Here is a 19924-nt window from a genome sequence, read left to right on the forward strand (position 1 = left end):
AGAAACCATGTATGTCCAAACAGCAGGAATCAAGATCGGTGCTCAGATGCATATAGCATATTTTATAATTTATCAGTTTATAATGATTTGCAATGTATTGCCCAGAAGCATGGAGACATTCCCCACAGAGTCATTTAGTGCCTGAAGTGTTGAGAGATGCCATATTACAAATCACAGTCTGCTGCATTTTGTCTTGTTTCAACACTATGCAGAATTTTATCCCCCCCCCACCAAACCCTCAACAATAATTGTCTTAATTGAATTTTTTGTCTGTATTCCATACCATGCCTTTAATATTTTGCTGCCCTGCATCTTTCTGAAATTGTAGGTAGAACCATTTGCAAAGCAGCAAAGACATATCATTTCTCAGTGTCTGTTTTTTTTTTTCACATGATGAAATGAAATAGGAGTCCTCTACACAGTACAACATGTTTTGAGCTTATTTCTGATGTAAATTATTCAGTGTTGGCGGATAATGGTGAATGTACAGTATGTGCTAACAAGAGGAGATAATCAAGTCTGGTCCTGCCCGATCACCAAATAAAAAGTACTGAGAGGCTGCTTTATGTTGAAAATGGCAAGAGCACGTATCATTTGAACCCAGTTTGTTTCTGTCCAAAGTTGGCAAATGCAGACTAAAAAACCCCTTCCCATTATGCCTGTGAATTCTTGAGGTCCAAAGGTTGTTCACTGCCTGGCTTATTCTGTTGCTACTTTCTATTACTGTTCGGAACACTGTATAATGCTCCAAAAACTATAGCCTAATTTCCGATGCAAATATTGTTGGTGCTAAATTGCCAAATGCAGAGGTAAATGTGCTCATGTGTGAACTAATTAGAAAATTATTAGGTTTTCATGGTCTTTGTGTTGAGGTTCATTTCAGAGATGCTTTTTTATGCTGCATGCAAGCCATGAGCATAATTAACCTGGAGCTCATCAATGATTAAAATTACACGCTAAGCTTTATGATATTCAATTCAGAGGCAATTAGACTGTCATTTTAGCCCATCTTAGACAGCAAAACTAATTTTAATTCATTTTCAATCTGTGTAAATCTTCTGATGTCTCTTAAACTGATCATTTTCCTCTTTGACTTAGCTGAAGAGATTAGATTTGATTAGGGCAAAAAATTTAAGCAGCTATTCTTCAATGTTTAATAGCAAAGTGCATCCCCCAAGCCTTATTTAGTCAGGAGTTGTTTTAAATTAATCCCCTAAATTGCTGCATACTAGAGCATTATGTTCACAACACAGAGCAGTTTCTGCTCCCCAAGTGTTCCATAGCAGTAAATATTTTGTTTTATTCATGGCTATATAGTACAAAATTATCCTGGCTCATTGACATTGCACATGGCAATTTTCTTAATTTTTGGGAATCATACTACATTGGTCCCTTAAGGTGTACAGTGGGCTTTCCTTCATCTTGCTCAAAGCCTTTGTTGTGCATGGGGAGTTAGCATTGAAGTGGCTGACCACCCTGATGGTGTGTATAGTGCCATCATTCTGCAAACGTGGAGATCTGCAACGACCAGAGGGCTCGGTATCTATGCATGACATTAATTCAACAGTATTTGCAGTCCAATGAGGCTCTGACGGAGAGCAGAGCATTTTTTTCTTACCTTCACTTTTCTTCCCGTGCCCCGTCCTCCTGCGAAATAGTGATAGGGCCTTTACAGGCTACAACTAAAGGAAATATATTGGCTCCAGTACCTGCTTTGAGAAAATGATTGAAGGATTTTCATCATCGCCGCTTTTATATGATTTCTTTAAAGATAGGAGAGAAGTTGATTGAGGTAGTGGCTGAAAGATGGGCATCCCACCAGGACTGACAACATCAAAATTGTATTTGAAATGGTGTTCATTATGTTTTGCAGTGGGAAAAAAAAAAAATTAACTGCCACTGATTTTCCCCAAGGATGGCAGGGACTGGATGCACTAAATATTAATTTCTATTTCTATGCCTATTGAAGTAACTGAAGCGTGTGGAAGAATCCTGATTGGTGCTTAATCAGGGCTTGTTAGATACCTGCTGAGAGCTCTCACAGAAGGAAAATTTGAAGTAAGCTGATTTATTTGGTCAAATGTGAAGCAAAGAAGGGCTCAGTCTTTTTTCTCTTCCTGTTGGCATTATAATAATTTGCTTGCTTTTCTCTCACGTTTTGGGGTTTCTCTGACAAATTCACTGAAAGTCTGTGTGCGTAAAAGGAAAATAAAAAGCCCACCGCCACTTTACCATCTGAAAGCCTTTTTGAAAGCATTTAGTGAAGAGAGGTAACCTATCAGTTCTAGGTGTTTTCTTCGTGTGTATTTTTAAGGAGAACATTGTTAGGGCTGTACTTTTGCAAAGGCATGCATTAGCATTTAGCTAACATGTAGGGAAGATGGTAACAGCATGAAATTGTCTTGTATTTTTCAAAAATTACATCTGCCTGGTGGAACAAAAACCCACATTATAGCTGGATTTTGATCTTTGCACATTGTTGGGATATATACATTATGACTTGCTTGTGGATTATGGATTAAGACTCTTGTTTTATTATGGAACTGCCTGCATTGAAAAGTGAAGTATTTTGGATGTGTTGCCATGTTATTTGTGTGAGTGATTACTGCTCTTGAAGCTCGAGATCATTACAAATGCATCAGTACTGTGACAGTATGATTTTATAGGAAATTGTTTTTTTGGTGTATGATAGACTGGTTAATTAAAAGTTTTATATTGAAGAAATATTATATAGGTGACTACAGAATATAAAACATCAATAAATTAAATATTGTGTATGTACTTTAAGGGGGAGAAATAAATAATGTAACATTTTTTAACTGATTGCTTCAGTAATATGTTAAAGGCTAATGTGTTTAGATCCATATTACAAATTGGATTGGTCCACCTTGTACGAGATATCAAATTTCTATATTCTGTAAACTAGGGATGAGCTATTGGGGAATAATATTATTTAATAAAATGGTTTCTCTCAACTTTTTTGTTTATTCAGGTCCCTGGCAGGCTGGATGAAATGAGATCCTCATGTAGGAATTGCCATGGAAACCTGTGACACCCCTACTATCGCTAGGCAGGAAAATGGGCATAACACTTCAAAGCTATGTGGAACCACACAACTTGATAATGAGGTGCCAGAGAAAGTTGCAGGGATGGAGGCTGACAGGAGAAATAACGCCACGGATGACAACCTGAGAACAGATGAGCACAGAAGCAAAAGCTTGTTGGATTTCGCAGCATTGGAGAATGCTGCCGCCACTCAGGTCACCTCAGCGAAAGAGATCCCTTGCAACGAATGTGCCACTTCCTTCTCAAGTTTGCAGAAGTACATGGAACATCACTGCCCGAATGCCCGTCTTCCTCTTCTGAAGGATGACAACGACAGCGAGATAAGTGAATTGGAGGATAGCGATGTGGAGAATCTGACAGGGGAGATAGTTTACCAACCTGATGGGTCGGCGTTTATAATAGAGGACTCCAAAGACAGTGGGAAGAACGTGCAGCCAGAAATGAACAGTAAGCTCTTTCCCTCGGCACTTTTTCTGAACTCGCTCGCAGCAGCTGGGGAAAAGAATGAGCAAGCAACTGCTACACCTATGTCGTTCTACCCGCAAGTCATCAACACTTTTCATATTGCTTCATCCCTCGGGAAACAATTTCCTGCCGAACAGGCTTTCCCAAATACCTCAGCATTTGCAGGAGTCGGTCCTGTCTTGCACAGTTTCCGCGTCTATGATGTCCGGCATAGTAGTGAGAAAGATTATCTTAGCAGCGACGGCTTGGCCAAAAACTCCTGCGTGTCCAAAGATGTTCCTAACAATGTGGACTTGTCCAAATTCGATGGTTGTGTTAGTGATGGGAAAAGGAAACCTATTTTGATGTGTTTCTTGTGCAAGTTGTCTTTTGGCTATGTAAAGTCATTTGTAACCCACGCTGTGCATGACCACCGGATGGGCCTCAACGAAGAAGAGCAGACGCTCCTAAATAATAAATATATCTCTGCCATCATACAGGGGATAGGCAAAGACAAGGAACCTCTAATAAGCTTTCTGGAACCAAAAAATTCAAATTCTATTCATCCTCGTTTTTCTAGTGCAAACCTCATAGGTCCCGATCCAACATATCGTGGATTGTGGAGTGCATTTCATGTAGAAAATGGTGATTCTTTTCAGGCAGGCTTTGCATTCTTGAAAGGAAATGCGAGCACTGCCGGTTCATCAGATCAGCCATTCGGGAACACAGTGCACAAAGCTGAAGCAAACCTGGGGGGATTGTCTAGTTCAGCTCTGACCACCCCAATTACCTCAGCTTCCTTCAGTCGCATGTCGTCTGGGTCAAACAAGTTGTCAGGGAGCAAGGACCAAGAGAGTAACTGTGAAAGAGCAACGGAAGCATTTGTCTTGCATCCAGTTGGAGAGTTACAAATCAAAAGTGAGCCCATCGAGCAAATGGATGATGATGAAGACGACGACACCTATTCCAATGAACTCGATGATGACGAGGCATTGTTGTCAAGTGGATTAGTGGACCGTAATAGTAGCAAAGATTTCCCTATCTCAAACCAAAGCATTTCTATGTCTCCTTTAATGCCCAGTGTGCTAAATTTAAATGAAAAGGGTACATCTTCCTCGGTGACTGTTTTTGATGCCTTGGATAAGGCAAAGCAGTATCCTGTACACAGGGATAGTTGCAGTGAAAATATCTATAGCATTAGCGGCAAGGACTTTGCTGGTGTCAGTAAAGATTATGCCACAACCCCTCAACCAAATGACTCGACCCATGGAGATGATGATAGTCCTGGTTCTCATCACCAGCACAGCTGTAACCCGTGCACACTAGGGGCAGGTGACAGTCCACCAGGAAGCAGTGTTGAGTGTCCCAAATGTGACACGGTCCTTGGCTCATCACGCTCTTTAGGTGGCCATATGACTATGATGCATTCACGGAACTCGTGCAAGACATTGAAGTGTCCCAAATGTAACTGGCACTACAAGTATCAACAAACTCTCGAGGCACATATGAAGGAAAAACACCCCGAGCCTGGCAGCTCTTGTGTGTATTGTACAACTGGGCAACCTCACCCTCGGCTAGCCAGGGGCGAGAGTTACACTTGTGGCTATAAACCCTTCCGCTGTGAGGTTTGTAACTACTCTACAACTACCAAAGGCAACCTCAGTATTCATATGCAGTCGGACAAGCACCTAAACAATGTTCAAAACCTTCAGAACGGCGGCGGAGAGCAGGTCTATGTGCACACTGCTCCAGGGCCCACATCTAGCCTCAGCAACTGCGGCGCCCCATCCCCGTCCAAACCAAAACAAAAGCCCACCTGGCGGTGCGAGGTGTGTGATTACGAAACCAACGTGGCGAGGAATCTCCGCATCCACATGACGAGTGAAAAGCACATGCACAACATGATGCTTTTGCAGCAGAACATGAAACAAATCCAGCACAGTCTGCACTTGGGCCTGGCGCCCGCCGAGGCCGAGCTTTACCAGTACTATCTGGCCCAAAACATAGGCATGACAGGTCTGAAACTGGAAAGTCCAGTTGACCCTCAATTTATGCTAAATCCATTCCAGCTTGATCCTGCAAAAGCTTCGGCTATGGCACCGGGACTAGGTCAGTGCTTATTGGCATTGTTTTCTTTCATTTGCGATTGTCATTCCACTTTGTTAACCTGTTAATTTCTTTAATTGCCCATTCATTTTTTTGAATCATCTTTTATCCATCCACCAGAATTAAATCTTTCTTGTGAATTTCCATTGTCAGCTGTTACCAGGAGTGTTTCTTAACCGTAAAATATTACATTCAAATATATATGTTCTGTTTGGCAGAAAGGTCATCTTGTTATTTTATATCTGCATGTATTTAATCTCGCTTTACTTTTGGTGAGGTTCCCAATGTTGATGAGCCCCTTTTGTTATGATTGACCACTGTGTGGATTAATTAAGTATTGGGCTTTAAAACTTTTCATGCTGAAGAAGTTGGGTTTTTACACTTTGTGCATTATCTGTGCAAACATGTTATGTGTTTTATTTTTGTTCGCTTTCTGTTCTCTCCTTACTAAAAAATACTTTCTTTTGAAGATTTTATTTTTCAGTTCAGATTGGTTTTATGAAATTGAGTAACTGTCAAGGCAAATAAATTCTTTAAAAAAATAAAATTCTCTGGCCTGTATCAATGCCTGCGTAATATGTCAGTAGTTACAATAAGCAAAAATATAATGACAAATATCTCAGAGTAATACTCAAAATGTTAATCAGTCTGAAGAAGGGTCTCGACCCGAAACGTCACCCATCCCTTTTCTCCAGAGATGCTGCCTGTCCCGCTGAGTTACTCCAGCAATTTGCGTCTACCTCAGAATGATAAATCTGCACAATTAATAATGTCCTGAGAATAGACAATAGGTGCAGGAGGAGGCCATTCGGCCCTTCAAGCCAGCAGCGCCATTCAATGTGATCATGGCTGATCATTCTCAATCAGTACCCCGTTCCTGCCTTCTCCCCATACCCCCTGACTCCGCTATCCTTAAGAGCTCTATCCAGCTCTCTCTTGAATGCATTCAGAGAATTGGCCTCCACTGCCTTCTGAGGCAGAGAATTCCACAGATTCACAACTCTCTGACTGAAAAAGTTTTTCCTCATCTCAGTTCTAAATGGCCTACCCCTTATTCTTAAACTGTGGCCCCTTGTTCTGGACTCCCCCAACATTGGGAATATGTTTCCAGCCTCTAACGTGTCCAACCCCTTAATAATCTTATACGTTTCGATAAGATCTCCTCTCATCCTTCTAAATTCCAGTGTATACAAGCCTTGTCGCTCCAGTCTTTCAACATAGTATATTCACATATAATCTAGTGATCTCCATTATTGAAAGATTCTTCTTTTAATGCTGATCATGATGGGGCAAATTTTAAGTGAGACGGTGAATAATTTGGATGTATTTGTCGTGCTGCTGTAATTCTGAATTTAACACCAATGCTTTTGATTTTTTTTGTTAATGTCCATTGTCTATTGTCTATAATGTAATATTTTACATAGAAATGTTTTGGCACTCTTGGGAAATTTCTGGGAGCTATTCTAGATCTGCAAGCATTGCTGTGTAAATAGGGTTTCTGACGCACTTCCAGCAAAGTAGCGCTAAAGGGAAGGGAGCTGGAATTTTTCTGGACTGGTGATTCTTGCTGTAACTTCAGCAAGTTAAGTGAAGGTAAATCGGGGCTCTTATAGATGTACTGGAGGTTTGTTTTGTTATTAATCAACTTCCATGCCTTTAAAAATACAAATTCAGGGATGACATCATGCCCAACAGGAGTAATTACAGTTATCTGATGAGGGAATTTAGGAGTTGATAGGGATAATTGCAATTGATCCTCATTCAATCCTATAATAGCTTTTTATAGTTTAAGCTCCAGAGAAAGCAAACTCCTCAACAAGGTGTTTTTTTTTCCAAGCAATTCCTCTCTGTTTCTGCTTCATAGGATGTGCTTTTGGACTTTAACAGCAAACCGTTTCCTTCTGATTCTTTTCTCTTTGCAGTTACGAGCGAGCTACCACCTGAAATGAGGCTTGCAAGTGGTCAGCTAGTGGGCGATGACCTGTCCTTCCTCACTGCTGGCGAGATCTCACCTTACATCAATGACCCTTCTCTGAGGTTATTCCAGTGTGCTGTCTGCAACAGATTTACCTCTGACAGCCTGGAGGCCCTGAGCTTGCATGTGAACAGTGAACGTTCACTCCCTGAAGAAGAGTGGAAGGCTGTGATTGGAGACATCTACCAGTGTAAGCTCTGCAACTACAACACTCAGCTGAAGGCCAACTTTCAACTCCATTGTAAGACAGACAAACACATGCAGAAGTATCAGCTGGTGGCCCACATCCGAGAAGGTGGCAAACCGAATGAATGGAGGCTGAAGTGTGTAGCTATTGGGAATCCCGTGCATCTGAAATGCAATGCCTGTGACTATTATACTAACAGTGTGGATAAGTTGCGCCTTCATAACACCAACCAGAGGCACGAGGCAGCAGTCAAGCTGTACAAGGTAAGAACACAAGATCTGATCATTTATATGCATCCAATATTTAGTGCTTCAAAAAAAACAATATTTTGTGATGAACCTAAGTTTGTTGTGATTCGAAATGACAGAATTGAAAATGATGATATGAAAAATTAAATCAGCCAGCATAATGCAGACCATTATGGCTGCATCCCTTAAAATTCAAACTGAATGTGAACAATGAACTGGAACTAATTTATTGAAAGCATATAGGATTATTTTTTAAATTATTTTTAATTAAATTTAAAATGAGGTAATTGTTTCCAAGACTATGCATTTTTAATTGATTGGTAAATGGTATGTATTGGAAAGTTTTCAAATTGACCATTATTGGCGGCACAGTTGGTTTGTTTATGTTCCCATTATTTGGTCATGTATAGCTCTGTGCATGCAGCTAATTGATTTTTTTTTTACAAAGCAAACCAGTGTGCCTCAACAGAGAGAAAGGAAGACAGTAATAATAAGGAATAAAGGTGCAAATCAGTGAACCATTTGTTCAATGAACTCGTGGAAATAATGGTCTCGTATTAGAACCCTTATTTTTAAGGGATTAAAAATATTGGCCCTTCAAAGAGGGGTGATCTATACGAGGAGATTTTACTGCATTATTGGTGATAACAGTGCTAATTTTTACATGTTTGATTCCTTTCCTCACTTTTTGATGTTGATTAGCAAGTTTATATGATGCTGGCTGGATGTGAGCTCTCTGTACATTTCTGGGATGTTCTTTCACAACAGGATGTGTTTGTAAAGCTTAACATATTTTTAGTCTCAATGAATTAAGCTGGGCACAAAACCATGTTTGTCCCACTGTTTGACAAAGAATTTGATAGATGAATTTAGGATATGGTTGTTGTGATGGACATTCCTAATTATACATCAGAAAAGGAGTACTTAATAGGTGTGGCTGAAGAATTGCAGCTTTTTGGACTCTTTTAGACCAAGACATTAATAATTATGCAGAAAAGTGGCTCTTTGGAATGCTGACACTCACAAGATTCACCAAAGAGTCATGAAATGATTAATAACTTGAAAGGCCATTGCTGTTTCAACATGTTTACTTGACATCACGAGTTGACCTTCCTGAGGACTGAATGCTCAGTTGAAAGTGTGATGTTGTTGAAGCTCACTGATATTTTAGAATCATGCCAAGCCGGAAGCATGTGACTTTGATGTTGGGCTAGTTGTGTGAAGGCAAGTTTGGTCTTTCAAGTATGACACATAAAAATATAAATATAGAGATGATCAGATGATTGTCAATAGGCTTCTCTTCAAAATTTGTTTCCTGCTAAATGTCGGTGTTTTGTTTTAAGCTGAGCATTGATTGAGTTGTCTTGATTTACGAAACTTTCAAACTTTAGTAAATGATTGACAACATTCGAATTTATTTTGAAAAATTGTTTTGTGCAGAAGATTAAAATTCAGAATATATTAGGCACTTGCCAACACCATTAATCATCTTTGACATGCAGAGAATATACAGTAATTATAGAATCCATTCTTCAGATCTTATCTGTGTATTCACGTAGGACACCAACTAATAGCAAGATTTATTTAACATTCAGCTGGAATGCCATGAATATTTGATAGATGTGAAGGTGAGAACAGAATGCTATTTTTAATTAGTAAAGTAACAAGGTTACCAAATGGGAAAACAAGCGACTTCAAATATGAGGAAATGTTTGAACATTACAAAAGTTTTTAAACTAATAACAAGTCTGCTAGTTTTCATGAAGCTGCTTGCTCTCTTTACAAATCAGCATGTTTAATGTTGCTGAGAAGGTTTTAGAATCATGTCTGGTCAGCACAAACTAAAGAGTTATTGCAGGTTTATTGACACACAACAGCTGCAAATATCTCTTCCATTTTATTGATTCTGCTATTATTTTCCTAGCGTTGTGGCGAGAGGAATCTTGATAACCTAAACCCAGAAGGCATAACCGTCATGCCAATTATATGACATATGATTTTTTCAAAAATACCGAGCCACAGTAGACTGATATTGCAGTGTTAGGTTTTAAGCAAGGCCCTCGGGAATTAATAGGAATGGAAAATGGAAGTTTTCACAAATGTTTTTTTAAATTCTCAGCAGAAACATTCAGAATCAATGACAGTTCAAAATAATTGTGCACAGAAAGTATGTGCCATAAAAGCTGCAAATAGGGACCTCAGATTTAACCAGAACATAATACTTTAGGACATTGGTGTTAGTCTAAAGTATACACTCGCAACTATGTGGAATGGCTGCTGTTTGAGTAGGGAATATTTCTTCCAAGTGAAAACACCCATATAATGCTCAGGGTGGACAGGGAGAATCCTTGCAGACAGAAGTAATGATTGCAGGCCAGACCTTATATGGGCAAGTTGGAAGCTGTCCTTTTTTTAATCCCATCAACCTACTGAGTTTGATTGTGTCAAGTTCAAAAGGCAACAGGTATTGAATTGAAAATAAAACATCGTAATTCAATTCTCCCCATAAAGATTCTGGCCTGGATAGAAATTCATGAACATCTCAAAGAGGCTGCTCACTAAATAGGCTCATTAAAATACTCAGCAAGGTGGCGCAGCGGTAGAGTTGCTGTCTTACAGCGCCAGAGACCTGGGTTCAATCTCGATTACGGGTGCTGTCTGTACAGAGTTTGTCTATTCTCCCTGTGACCACATGGGCTTTCTCCAGGAGCTCCGGTTTCCTCCCACACTCCAAAGATGTACAGGTTTGTAGGTTAATTGGCTTGGTAAAATTGTAAATTGCCCCCAGTGCGTGTAGGATAGGGTTAGTATATGGGGATTGCTCATCGGTGGGGACTCGGTGGGCTGAAGGGCCTGTTTCTGCGCTGTATCTCTAAACTCAACAAAACTAAACATCCCAAAAATTTGTTGAGATGTTCTGGGGTGTATTATTTGAAGATAGACACAAAAAGCTGGAGTAACTCAGTGGGACAGGCAGCTTCTCTGGAGAGAAGGAATGGGTGATGTTTCAGGTGGAGACCCTTCAGACTGAAAGTGACGGGAAAGGGAAATGAGAGATATAGATGATCATGCAAGGAGATAAAGACCGACGAATAAAAGATATGTTAAAAAAGTAACGATGATAAAGGAACAGAAAGATCTGTGTAGGAATGGGAAGGAGAATTAAAGGGTCCAGCAACCGGGAGTTCAAGTAGGTTCAGGCGGACTGAGCGAAGGTGTTCATGATGAGGTTGGAGGAAGTGCAAGTGAACGACTGATGGGGTGAAAGGTAAGGACTAGGGGGACTCTGTCTGTGTTGCGATTAGGGGGAGGGGGAGCAAGAGCAGAGCCGCGGGGTACAGAGGAGACACGGTACTCCGTGTCCCACACCTGTGTCTCCTCAGTACCCCACAGCTCCACCCATTGCTCCCCCTCCCCTAGTCGCAACAGAGACAGAGTCTCAATAGACAACAGACAATAGACAATAGGTGCAGGAGGAGGCTATTCGGCCCTTCGAGCCAGCACCGCCATTCAATGTGATCATGGCTGATCATTCTCAATCAGTACCCCGTTCCTGCCTTCTCCCCATACCCCCTGACTCCACTATCCTTAAGAGCTCTATCTAGCTCTCTCTTGAATGCATTCAGAGAATTGGCCTCCACTGCCTTCTGAGGCAGAGAATTCCACAGATTCACAACTCTCTGACTGAAAAGGTTTTTCCTCATCTCAGTTCTAAATGGCCTACCCCTTATTCTTAAACTGTGGCCCCTTGTTCTGGACTCCCCCAACATTGGGAACAAGTCTCCGTGGTCCTTGCCTTTCACCCCATCTGCCATCGCATACAACACATAATCCTCTGAAATTTTCACCACCACCAACGGGATCCCACCACGATCTTCCCATCTCCACCCCTTTCCACCTTCCGCAGAGACCATTCTCTCCACAACTCCCTGGTTAACTCATCCCTTCCCACCCAAACCACCCCCTCCCCAGGTACCTTCTCCTGCAACCGCAGAAGATGCAACACCTGTCGCTATACCTCCTCCCTCGACTCTGTCCAGGGACCCCGACAGTCCTTTAAGGTTAGGCAGAGGTTCACTTGCACCTCCTCCAACCTCATCTACTGTATCCACTGTTCAAGATGTGGACTCTTATACATCGGCGAGACCAAACGTAGACTGGGCGATCACTTAACGCTGAACACCTTCGCTCAGTCCGCCTGAACCAACTTGATCTCCCAGTTGCTAAACACTTTAATTCTCCTTCCCATTCCCACACTGACCTTTCTGTCCTCGGTGTCTGCCATTGTCAGAGTGAGGCTAAACGCACATTGGAGGAACCGCATCTCATAGTTACAGCCCAGTGGCATCAATATTAATTTCTCTCACTTTAAGTATCATATCATATCATATCATATATATACAGCCGGAAACAGGCCTTTTCGGCCCTCCAAGTCCGTGCCGCCCAGCGATCCCCGCACATTAACACTATCCTACACCCACTAGGGACAATTTTTACATTTACCCAGCCAATTAACCTACATACCTGTACGTCTTTGGAGTGTGGGAGGAAACCGAAGATCTCGGAGAAAACCCACGCAGGTCACGGGGAGAACGTACAAACTCCTTACAGTGCAGCACCCGTAGTCAGGATCGAACCTGAGTCTCCGGCGCTGCATTCGCTGTAAAGCAGCAACTCTACCGCTGCGCCACCGTAACCCCAGCATTCCCTCTCTCTATCCCTCCCCCACCAAAGGCTCACCAGCTTCTCCTTTACACCCAACAAACAGCGAACAATGGCTTGTTTCCTTTATAATAATAATAATAATAATAATAATAATAATCCTTTATTCGCCCACAATGAGGAAATTTGCATAATTACTTTTTTACATATCTTTCATTCATTATTCCTTATCTCTATACATCATCGTCTATATCTCTCATTTCCCTTTCCCTTGACTTTCGGTCTGAAGAAGGGTCTCGACCCGAAATATCACCCATTCTTTCTCTCCAGAGATGCTGCCAGTCCCGCTGAGTTACTCCAGCATTTTGTGTCTATCTTCGGTTTAATCCAGCATCTGCAGTTCCTTCCTATGCATTATTTGGTTTCCTTTTGACTTGCTATTTGAGAGTCCTTCAAAGCTAACTTCATGAGGATCTGTGAATGACATAATCTGATGGTTTAACTGGACAGCATTTTCAGTGATACTCTTAAACATGTAAGGGGGAAATGTGACCTTAGATGATTGTATCAAGTAGACAATTTCCAACAATCATGGTTTAATCTATGGTTGAAATTATCTATTGTCCAAATCTTTATACATTCTCAATGTGCTATGAACTTACCCAAAATCACATTGCTAAAATTTTGCTAACAGTCGCTAAACATCGACAGAATCTCATAGAACATAGAGCAGTACTCCCCTGGACTGACCCACAGTGTCTCGACTGAACATAATGCCAAGTTAAACTAATCTCCTTTGCTCACATGTGATCCATATCCCACCATTCCCTGCATATCTATGTGCCTCAAAATGCCACTTTTGTATAATCCTTCAACAGCACCCCTGAAAGCATGTTCCAGGTAACCACCACTCTCTGTGTGTGTATATTTTTTAAAAACTTGCCCTGTTAAACTTAGCCCCTCTCACCATAAATCTATGCCTTTGACATTTCCATTCTGGGAAAAAAAGGTTCCGACTGTCTAAGCCTCTCATAATTGTATTTACTTCTATCAGACCTCTCCCTCAGCCTCCAGCGCTCCAGAGAAAACAATCCAAATTTGTCCAACCTCTCCTTACAGCTAGGGCTCTCTAATTCAAACAGCACATTGGCAAGCCTCTTCTGCACTCTCTCTAAAGTCTCCTCATTCTACCTATAAAGGGCCAATCAGAATTGCAAGCAATACTCCAATGATGGCCCAACTAAAGTTTCATAAAGCTGCAGCGTGCTCTCCTGACCCCTCAACTCAACGTCCCAACCTAAGAAGGCAAGCATACCATATATGCCTTCTTTACCACTCTAGTTATTTGTGTCGTTAGATAACATTCCGAAAGAGCCCAACATGCTCCATAGCTATGCCCCTTGACACAGTCCCAATAAAATTCAAGAGACACATGACAGCAAGAGAATCTCTTGGGAGACACCATCAACTGCAGATTCCGAAGGATTCCTTTAGGATTCATCCACAGAGATTTTGCATTCCAAGAGTTTGCACTTCCTGACCAAATGCTGTGTTGTTTTCAATGCAAATCAGTGTAATTGTTTTCTTTTTTAATTCAGTGTCTGCTGATTTTTGGTTTCTCTGTATCAATATACAGTCAAACACATCAGGGTATTATTAAAAAAACCTTTGTCAACTCTTGACTGTCCTTTTCAAAACAGTCAGTAATACTGCTTGAAAGTCTCCTCTAAATCAACGCACATTTTAGTATAAATATTCTCAAGTAGATTATGAGCACTCTTCCACCAAGAGTATGTAACAAAAATATCCGTGAACCCAATCCAGGGTATTTTCTCCTCAGTGCATTCCATAAGATTTCCAATTGATACAGCAGAGCCCACAAAAATGTTCCTTCTGACACACCCCGAGAACGATTGCTCTTCAATGCACTCCAGATTTATTTCCTCCTTAGAAGCACTTCACGTAAATTCCAAAAGGGTTGGCCTTTGGAGGAAACTACATCAAGGTTTCTCTTTGGAAACACCATGAGAATTTCCTGTTACGGAAACTTGATTTAAATATTTTCATTAAAAGCCCCAACTCTTTCCGCCAAAATCACCACTACTTTTTTTAAAAAGCAACAAATTTCTTTAGAATTGCCTGCCCCATAGTTATCTCTTTCCTGACCCCTGCAAACATCTTTTATCCATTGGGTGAGCTTTATTATCAAGACCAGTATATCCATGGGAATTCCTCAGTAACAGTCAATACATTCAGAAGAAACGTAAATTGACAAATAAGATTATTTATTTTTGTACTCCTGTTCTTTGTTTTATTTAAGAGCTTCTGGTTCAAATGCTTTTCCTGGTTCACGTTCTCAGGTAAAAATGACTGACTTGTTAACGGTTGATCCCACCGTTTAATTACTAAAATACACCAAGGAGAGCTTGGGGTAATTTTAGACGCAAGGGACTGCAGATGCTAGTTAACAAAAAAAAGACAGAAACTACTGTAGTAACTCAGTGGGTTTGGCAACATCACTGAAGAATGTGGATAGGTGAAGAAGGGTCCAGAGCCGAAACATCAACTATCCATGTTCCCCAGAGATGTTGCCTGTCCCGCTGAGTTATTTCAGCACTTTATGTATTTTTTGGGGGGTAATGTTAATACATGAATTCGTGGAGAAAAACATTTACTATGGAGAAAGATATGAGGACTGGGGAACATGGGACAGTCAATAGAAGTTTCTTGTGGGCAGTCAGTATTACAGTCGAACGGTTGTTTAAGGTCTGATGCGCACAAAGGTAGACAAAACTCCCAGGCCTGATCAGATATATCCGAAGATACCGAGGCAAACTGGAGAGGACATTGCAGGTGCCCTGGCTGAGGTTTACAAGTTGCAATTAAATACAGGTGAGGTGCCAATAGGCAATAGACAATAGGTGCAGGAGGAGGCCATTCGGCCCTTCGAGCCATTCAATGTGATCATGGCTGATCATTCACAATCACTACCCCTTTCCTGCCTTCTCCCCATACTCCCTGACTCCGCTATCATTAAGAGTTCTATCTAGCTCTCTCTTGAATGCATTCAGAGAATTGGCCTCCACTGCCTTCTGAGGCAGAGAATTCCACAGATTTACAACTCTCTGACTGAAAAAGGTTTTCCTCATCTCAGTTCTAAATGGCCTACCCCTTATTCTTGAACTGTGGCCCCTGGTTCTGGACTCCCCCAACATTGGGAACATGTTTCCTCCCTTTAACGTGTCCAATCCCTTAATAATCTTATCAATAAGATCCCCTCTCATCCTTCTAAATTCCAGTGTTTACAAGCCTAGTCACTCCAGTCTTTCAACATACAACAGCCCCGCCATTCCGGGAATTAAGCTAGTGAACCTACGCTGCACGCCCTCAATAGCAAGAATATCCTTCCTCAAATTTGGAGACCAAAACTGCACACAGTACTCCAGGTGCGGTCTCACTAGGGCCCTGTACAACTGCAGAAGGACCTCTTTGCTCCGATACTCAATTCCTCTTGTTACGAAGGCCAACATTCCATTGGCTTTCTTCACTGCCTGCTGTACCTGCATGCTTGCTTTCAGTGACTGATGCACTAGGACACCCAGATCTCGTTGTATGTCCCCTTTTCCTAACTTGACACCATTCAGATAATAATCTGCCTTCCTATTCTTACCACCAAAGTGGATAACCTCACACTTATCCACATTAAACTGCATCTGCCATGCATCTGCCCACTCACACAGCCTGTCCAAGTCACCCTGCAACCTGATGATGTTTCGGGTTGAGACCCTTCTTCAGTCTCGACCCCGAACGTCATCTATTCCTTTCTCCAGAGATGCTGTCTGACCCGCTGAGTTACTCCAACATTTTGTGTCTATCTTCGGTTTAGACAATAGACAATAGACAATAGACAATAGGTGCAGGAGTAGGCCATTCAGCCCTTCGAGCCAGCACCGCCATTCAATGCGATCATGGCTGATCACTCTCAATCAGTACCCCGTTCCTGCCTTCTCCCCATACCCCCTCACTCCGCTATCCTTAAGAGCTCTATCCAGCTCTCTCTTGAAAGCATCCAACAAACTGGCCTCCACTGCCTTCTGAGGCAGAGAATTCCACACCTTCACCACTCTCTGACTGAAAAAGTTCTTCCTCATCTCCGTTCTAAATGGCCTACCCCTTATTCTTAAACTGTGGCCCCTTGTTCTGGACTCCCCCAACATTGGGAACATGTTTCCTGCCTCTAATGTGTCCAATCCCCTAATTATCTTATATGTTTCAATAAGATCCCCCCTCATCCTTCTAAATTCCAGTTTATACAAGCCTAATTGCTCCAGCCTTTCAACATACGACAGTCCCGCCATTCCGGGAATTAACCTAGTGAACCTACGCTGCACGCCCTCAATAGCAAGAATATCCTTCCTCAAATTTGGAGACTAAAACTGCACACAGTACTCCAGGTGCGGTCTCACCAGGGCCCGGTACAACTGTAGAAGGACCTCTTTGCTCCTATACTCAACTCCTCTTGTTATGAAGGCCAACATTCCATTGGCTTTCTTCACTGCCTGCTGTACCTGCATGCTTCCTTTCAGTGACTGATGCACTAGGACACCCAGATCTCGTTGAACATCCCCTCTTCCTAACTTGACACCATTCAGATAATAATCTGCCTTTCTATTCTTACTTCCAAAGTGAATAACCTCACACTTATCTACATTAAACTGCATCTGCCATGTATCCGCCCACTCACACAACCTGTCCAAGTCACCCTGAAGCCTTATTGCATCTTCCTCACAATTCACACTACCCCCCAGCTTAGTATCATCTGCAAATTTGCTAATGGTACTTTTAATCCCTTCATCTAAGTCATTAATGTATATCGTAAATAGCTGAGGTCCCAGCACCGAACCTTGCGGTACCCCACTGGTCACTGCCTGCCATTCCGAAAGGGACCCATTTATCCCCACTCTTTGCTTTCTGTCTGTCAACCAATTTTCTATCCATGTCAGTACCCTACCCCCAATACCATGTGCTCTAATTTTGCCCACTAATCTCCTATGTGGGACCTTGTCGAAGGCTTTCTGAAAGTCGAGGTACACCACATCCACTGACTCTCCCCTGTCAATTTTCCTAGTTACTTCCTCAAAAAATTCCAGTAGATTTGTCAAGCATGATTTCCCCTTCGTAAATCCATGCTGATTCGGAATGATCCTGTTACTGCTATCCAAATGCTCAGCAATTTCGTCTTTTATAATTGACTCCAGCATCTTCCCCACCACTGATGTCAGGCTGACTGGTCTATAATTACCCGTTTTCTCTCTCTCTCCTTTCTTAAAAAGTGGGGTAACATTTGCTATCCTCCAATCCACAGGAACTGATCCTGAATCTATAGAACATTGAAAAATGATCTCCAATGCTTCCACTATTTCTAGAGCCACCTCCTTAAGTACCCTGGGATGCAGACCATCAGGTTTAAATCAGCATCTGCAGTTCCTTCCTATACATACCGAGTATAAAATTTGGGAGGTCATGTTGCAGTTAAATAAGACGTTGGTGAGACTACATTTATAGTATTGTGTTCAGTTTTGGGCACCATGCCACAGGAAAGATGTTGTCAAGCCGGAAATGGCGCCTGGAAGATTTACCAGGGTGTTGCGAGGAGTCGAGGGCGAGAGGTTGAGGAGGCTAGGACTATATTCCTTGGAGGATGTTAATCTTATAGAGGTGTACAAAATCATGAGAGGAATAGATCAGGTAAACGCACAGTCTTATGCCCAGAATAGGGGAATCGAGAATCAAAGGATATCGGTTTAAATTGAGGGAGGAAAGATTTAATTGGAACTTTTTTACATAAAGTGTAATGAATGTATGAACCGGAAGGAGGTAGTGGAGGCAGGCACTATTGCAATAGTTAGGAAACATATAGACAGGTACATGGATAGGATAGATTTAGAGGGAAATGGGCTAAACGCAGGCAGGTGGGACTAGTGTAGATGGGACATGTTGGTCGGTGTGGGCAAGTTGGGCCAAAGCACCTGTTTCCACATTGTATGATTTAATGACTCTAAACCCAACCCAGTCACGCAGTATGGCACGGTCATGTCTTCCTTCCCTTCAGCTTACTCATTTTTATCCGCGATCAAATATCATTTAATGCTTTGGAAGAAATTCTGCTCAGTAAATTTTTACCCTATTAAAATGGTAATTGTGCAAACAAACCAAATGTGGAAACTTTATACGAACAATGAAGATTTGTGTGTGCACTTTGCCAATCAAAAATGCTACACTGTGCTGTGAAAGTGTAATCCATGATGTATCATGCAATGAAATTAATATAAACCATTGAGTCTTCTGGAAATAATTATAAAGCATTAAACATGGAACCAATGAAGTAAGAAAACAACCGATACATTATTATTCTTAAAAGAGTAGCACTTCAATCCAAAGAAATCAAAGGCTCTACCAATATACAGATGGAGAACCTGTTTTAGTCATGACCGGGAAGGGGGGTGGTGTGGGATCGGATGGGGGTAGGGGAAAGTCTGCTGCCAGCACCTGTTTTCAGTTAACTCTATTAACACAGGCGCATATGCAGCCGTGTGTGTGTGTGTGTGTGTGTGTGTGTGTGTGTGTGTGTGTGTGTGTGTGTGTGTGAACATGTGTGTGTTTCTGTTCAACTATCATGGCATAATTATTAAAATCATACGCCATCAAAAGCTCACCAGCATTTCCTCCAAACTGCAGGTGTACGATGAGGCAGCTGGAGCTGAGTTGGGGATGACAAAGAGAACCTTATACAGTGCAATCTGACGACAACTGACAGACATTTCCCCTTTCAGAATTCTCCTGCAAAGCACAGCCAACAAAACCGTATATGGACTGAAAGAAAGTTGCATATAATTTGAGGATTGGCTTTACGGTCAAAGAGAATTTAAACCTTAACGGAAAGAGTATGGGTGTAGTAAGCCTCTGACTGGCAGGTTTTATTGCGGCAACAAGTTGTACGGTACTTTGAAGTGCAAAGCAAAACCCTCTGTATCTGTAACTATATTTTAAAATAACATATTCAGCCACTAGCTGTAAATCTCAGAGTCTTTTTGGTTTGAAGGAGACATCTAAAATGATTTGAAAGATTAGCCGTCCACTAAGTTTACTAACTGCCCTAAATTTATGTGGTATCCACGCACTGAAATGGAATTTTGAATTAATTTTTTTAAAAATCACTCTGGCTGGTTGATGTAA

General features: G+C 41.6%; 1 protein-coding gene across 4 annotated transcripts in view; it reads left to right on the plus strand.

Moving 5' to 3' along the window:
• LOC144592920 (zinc finger homeobox protein 4-like) overlaps nt 1-19924 on the plus strand; it is a 250559-nt gene that overhangs the window by 17825 nt on the left and 212810 nt on the right. For all 4 annotated transcript variants that reach the window (XM_078398186.1, XM_078398188.1, XM_078398187.1 and 1 more), the window contains exons 2-3: nt 2993-5619; nt 7539-8041. In XM_078398186.1, the coding sequence (XP_078254312.1) occupies nt 3039-5619; nt 7539-8041 (3084 nt within the window). In that variant the 5' untranslated portion in view covers nt 2993-3038. The remainder of the gene's footprint in view (nt 1-2992; nt 5620-7538; nt 8042-19924) is intronic.

Source organism: Rhinoraja longicauda, chromosome 4, assembly GCF_053455715.1.
Source record: "Rhinoraja longicauda isolate Sanriku21f chromosome 4, sRhiLon1.1, whole genome shotgun sequence".
NCBI classification, from domain to species: Eukaryota; Metazoa; Chordata; class Chondrichthyes; order Rajiformes; family Arhynchobatidae; genus Rhinoraja; species Rhinoraja longicauda.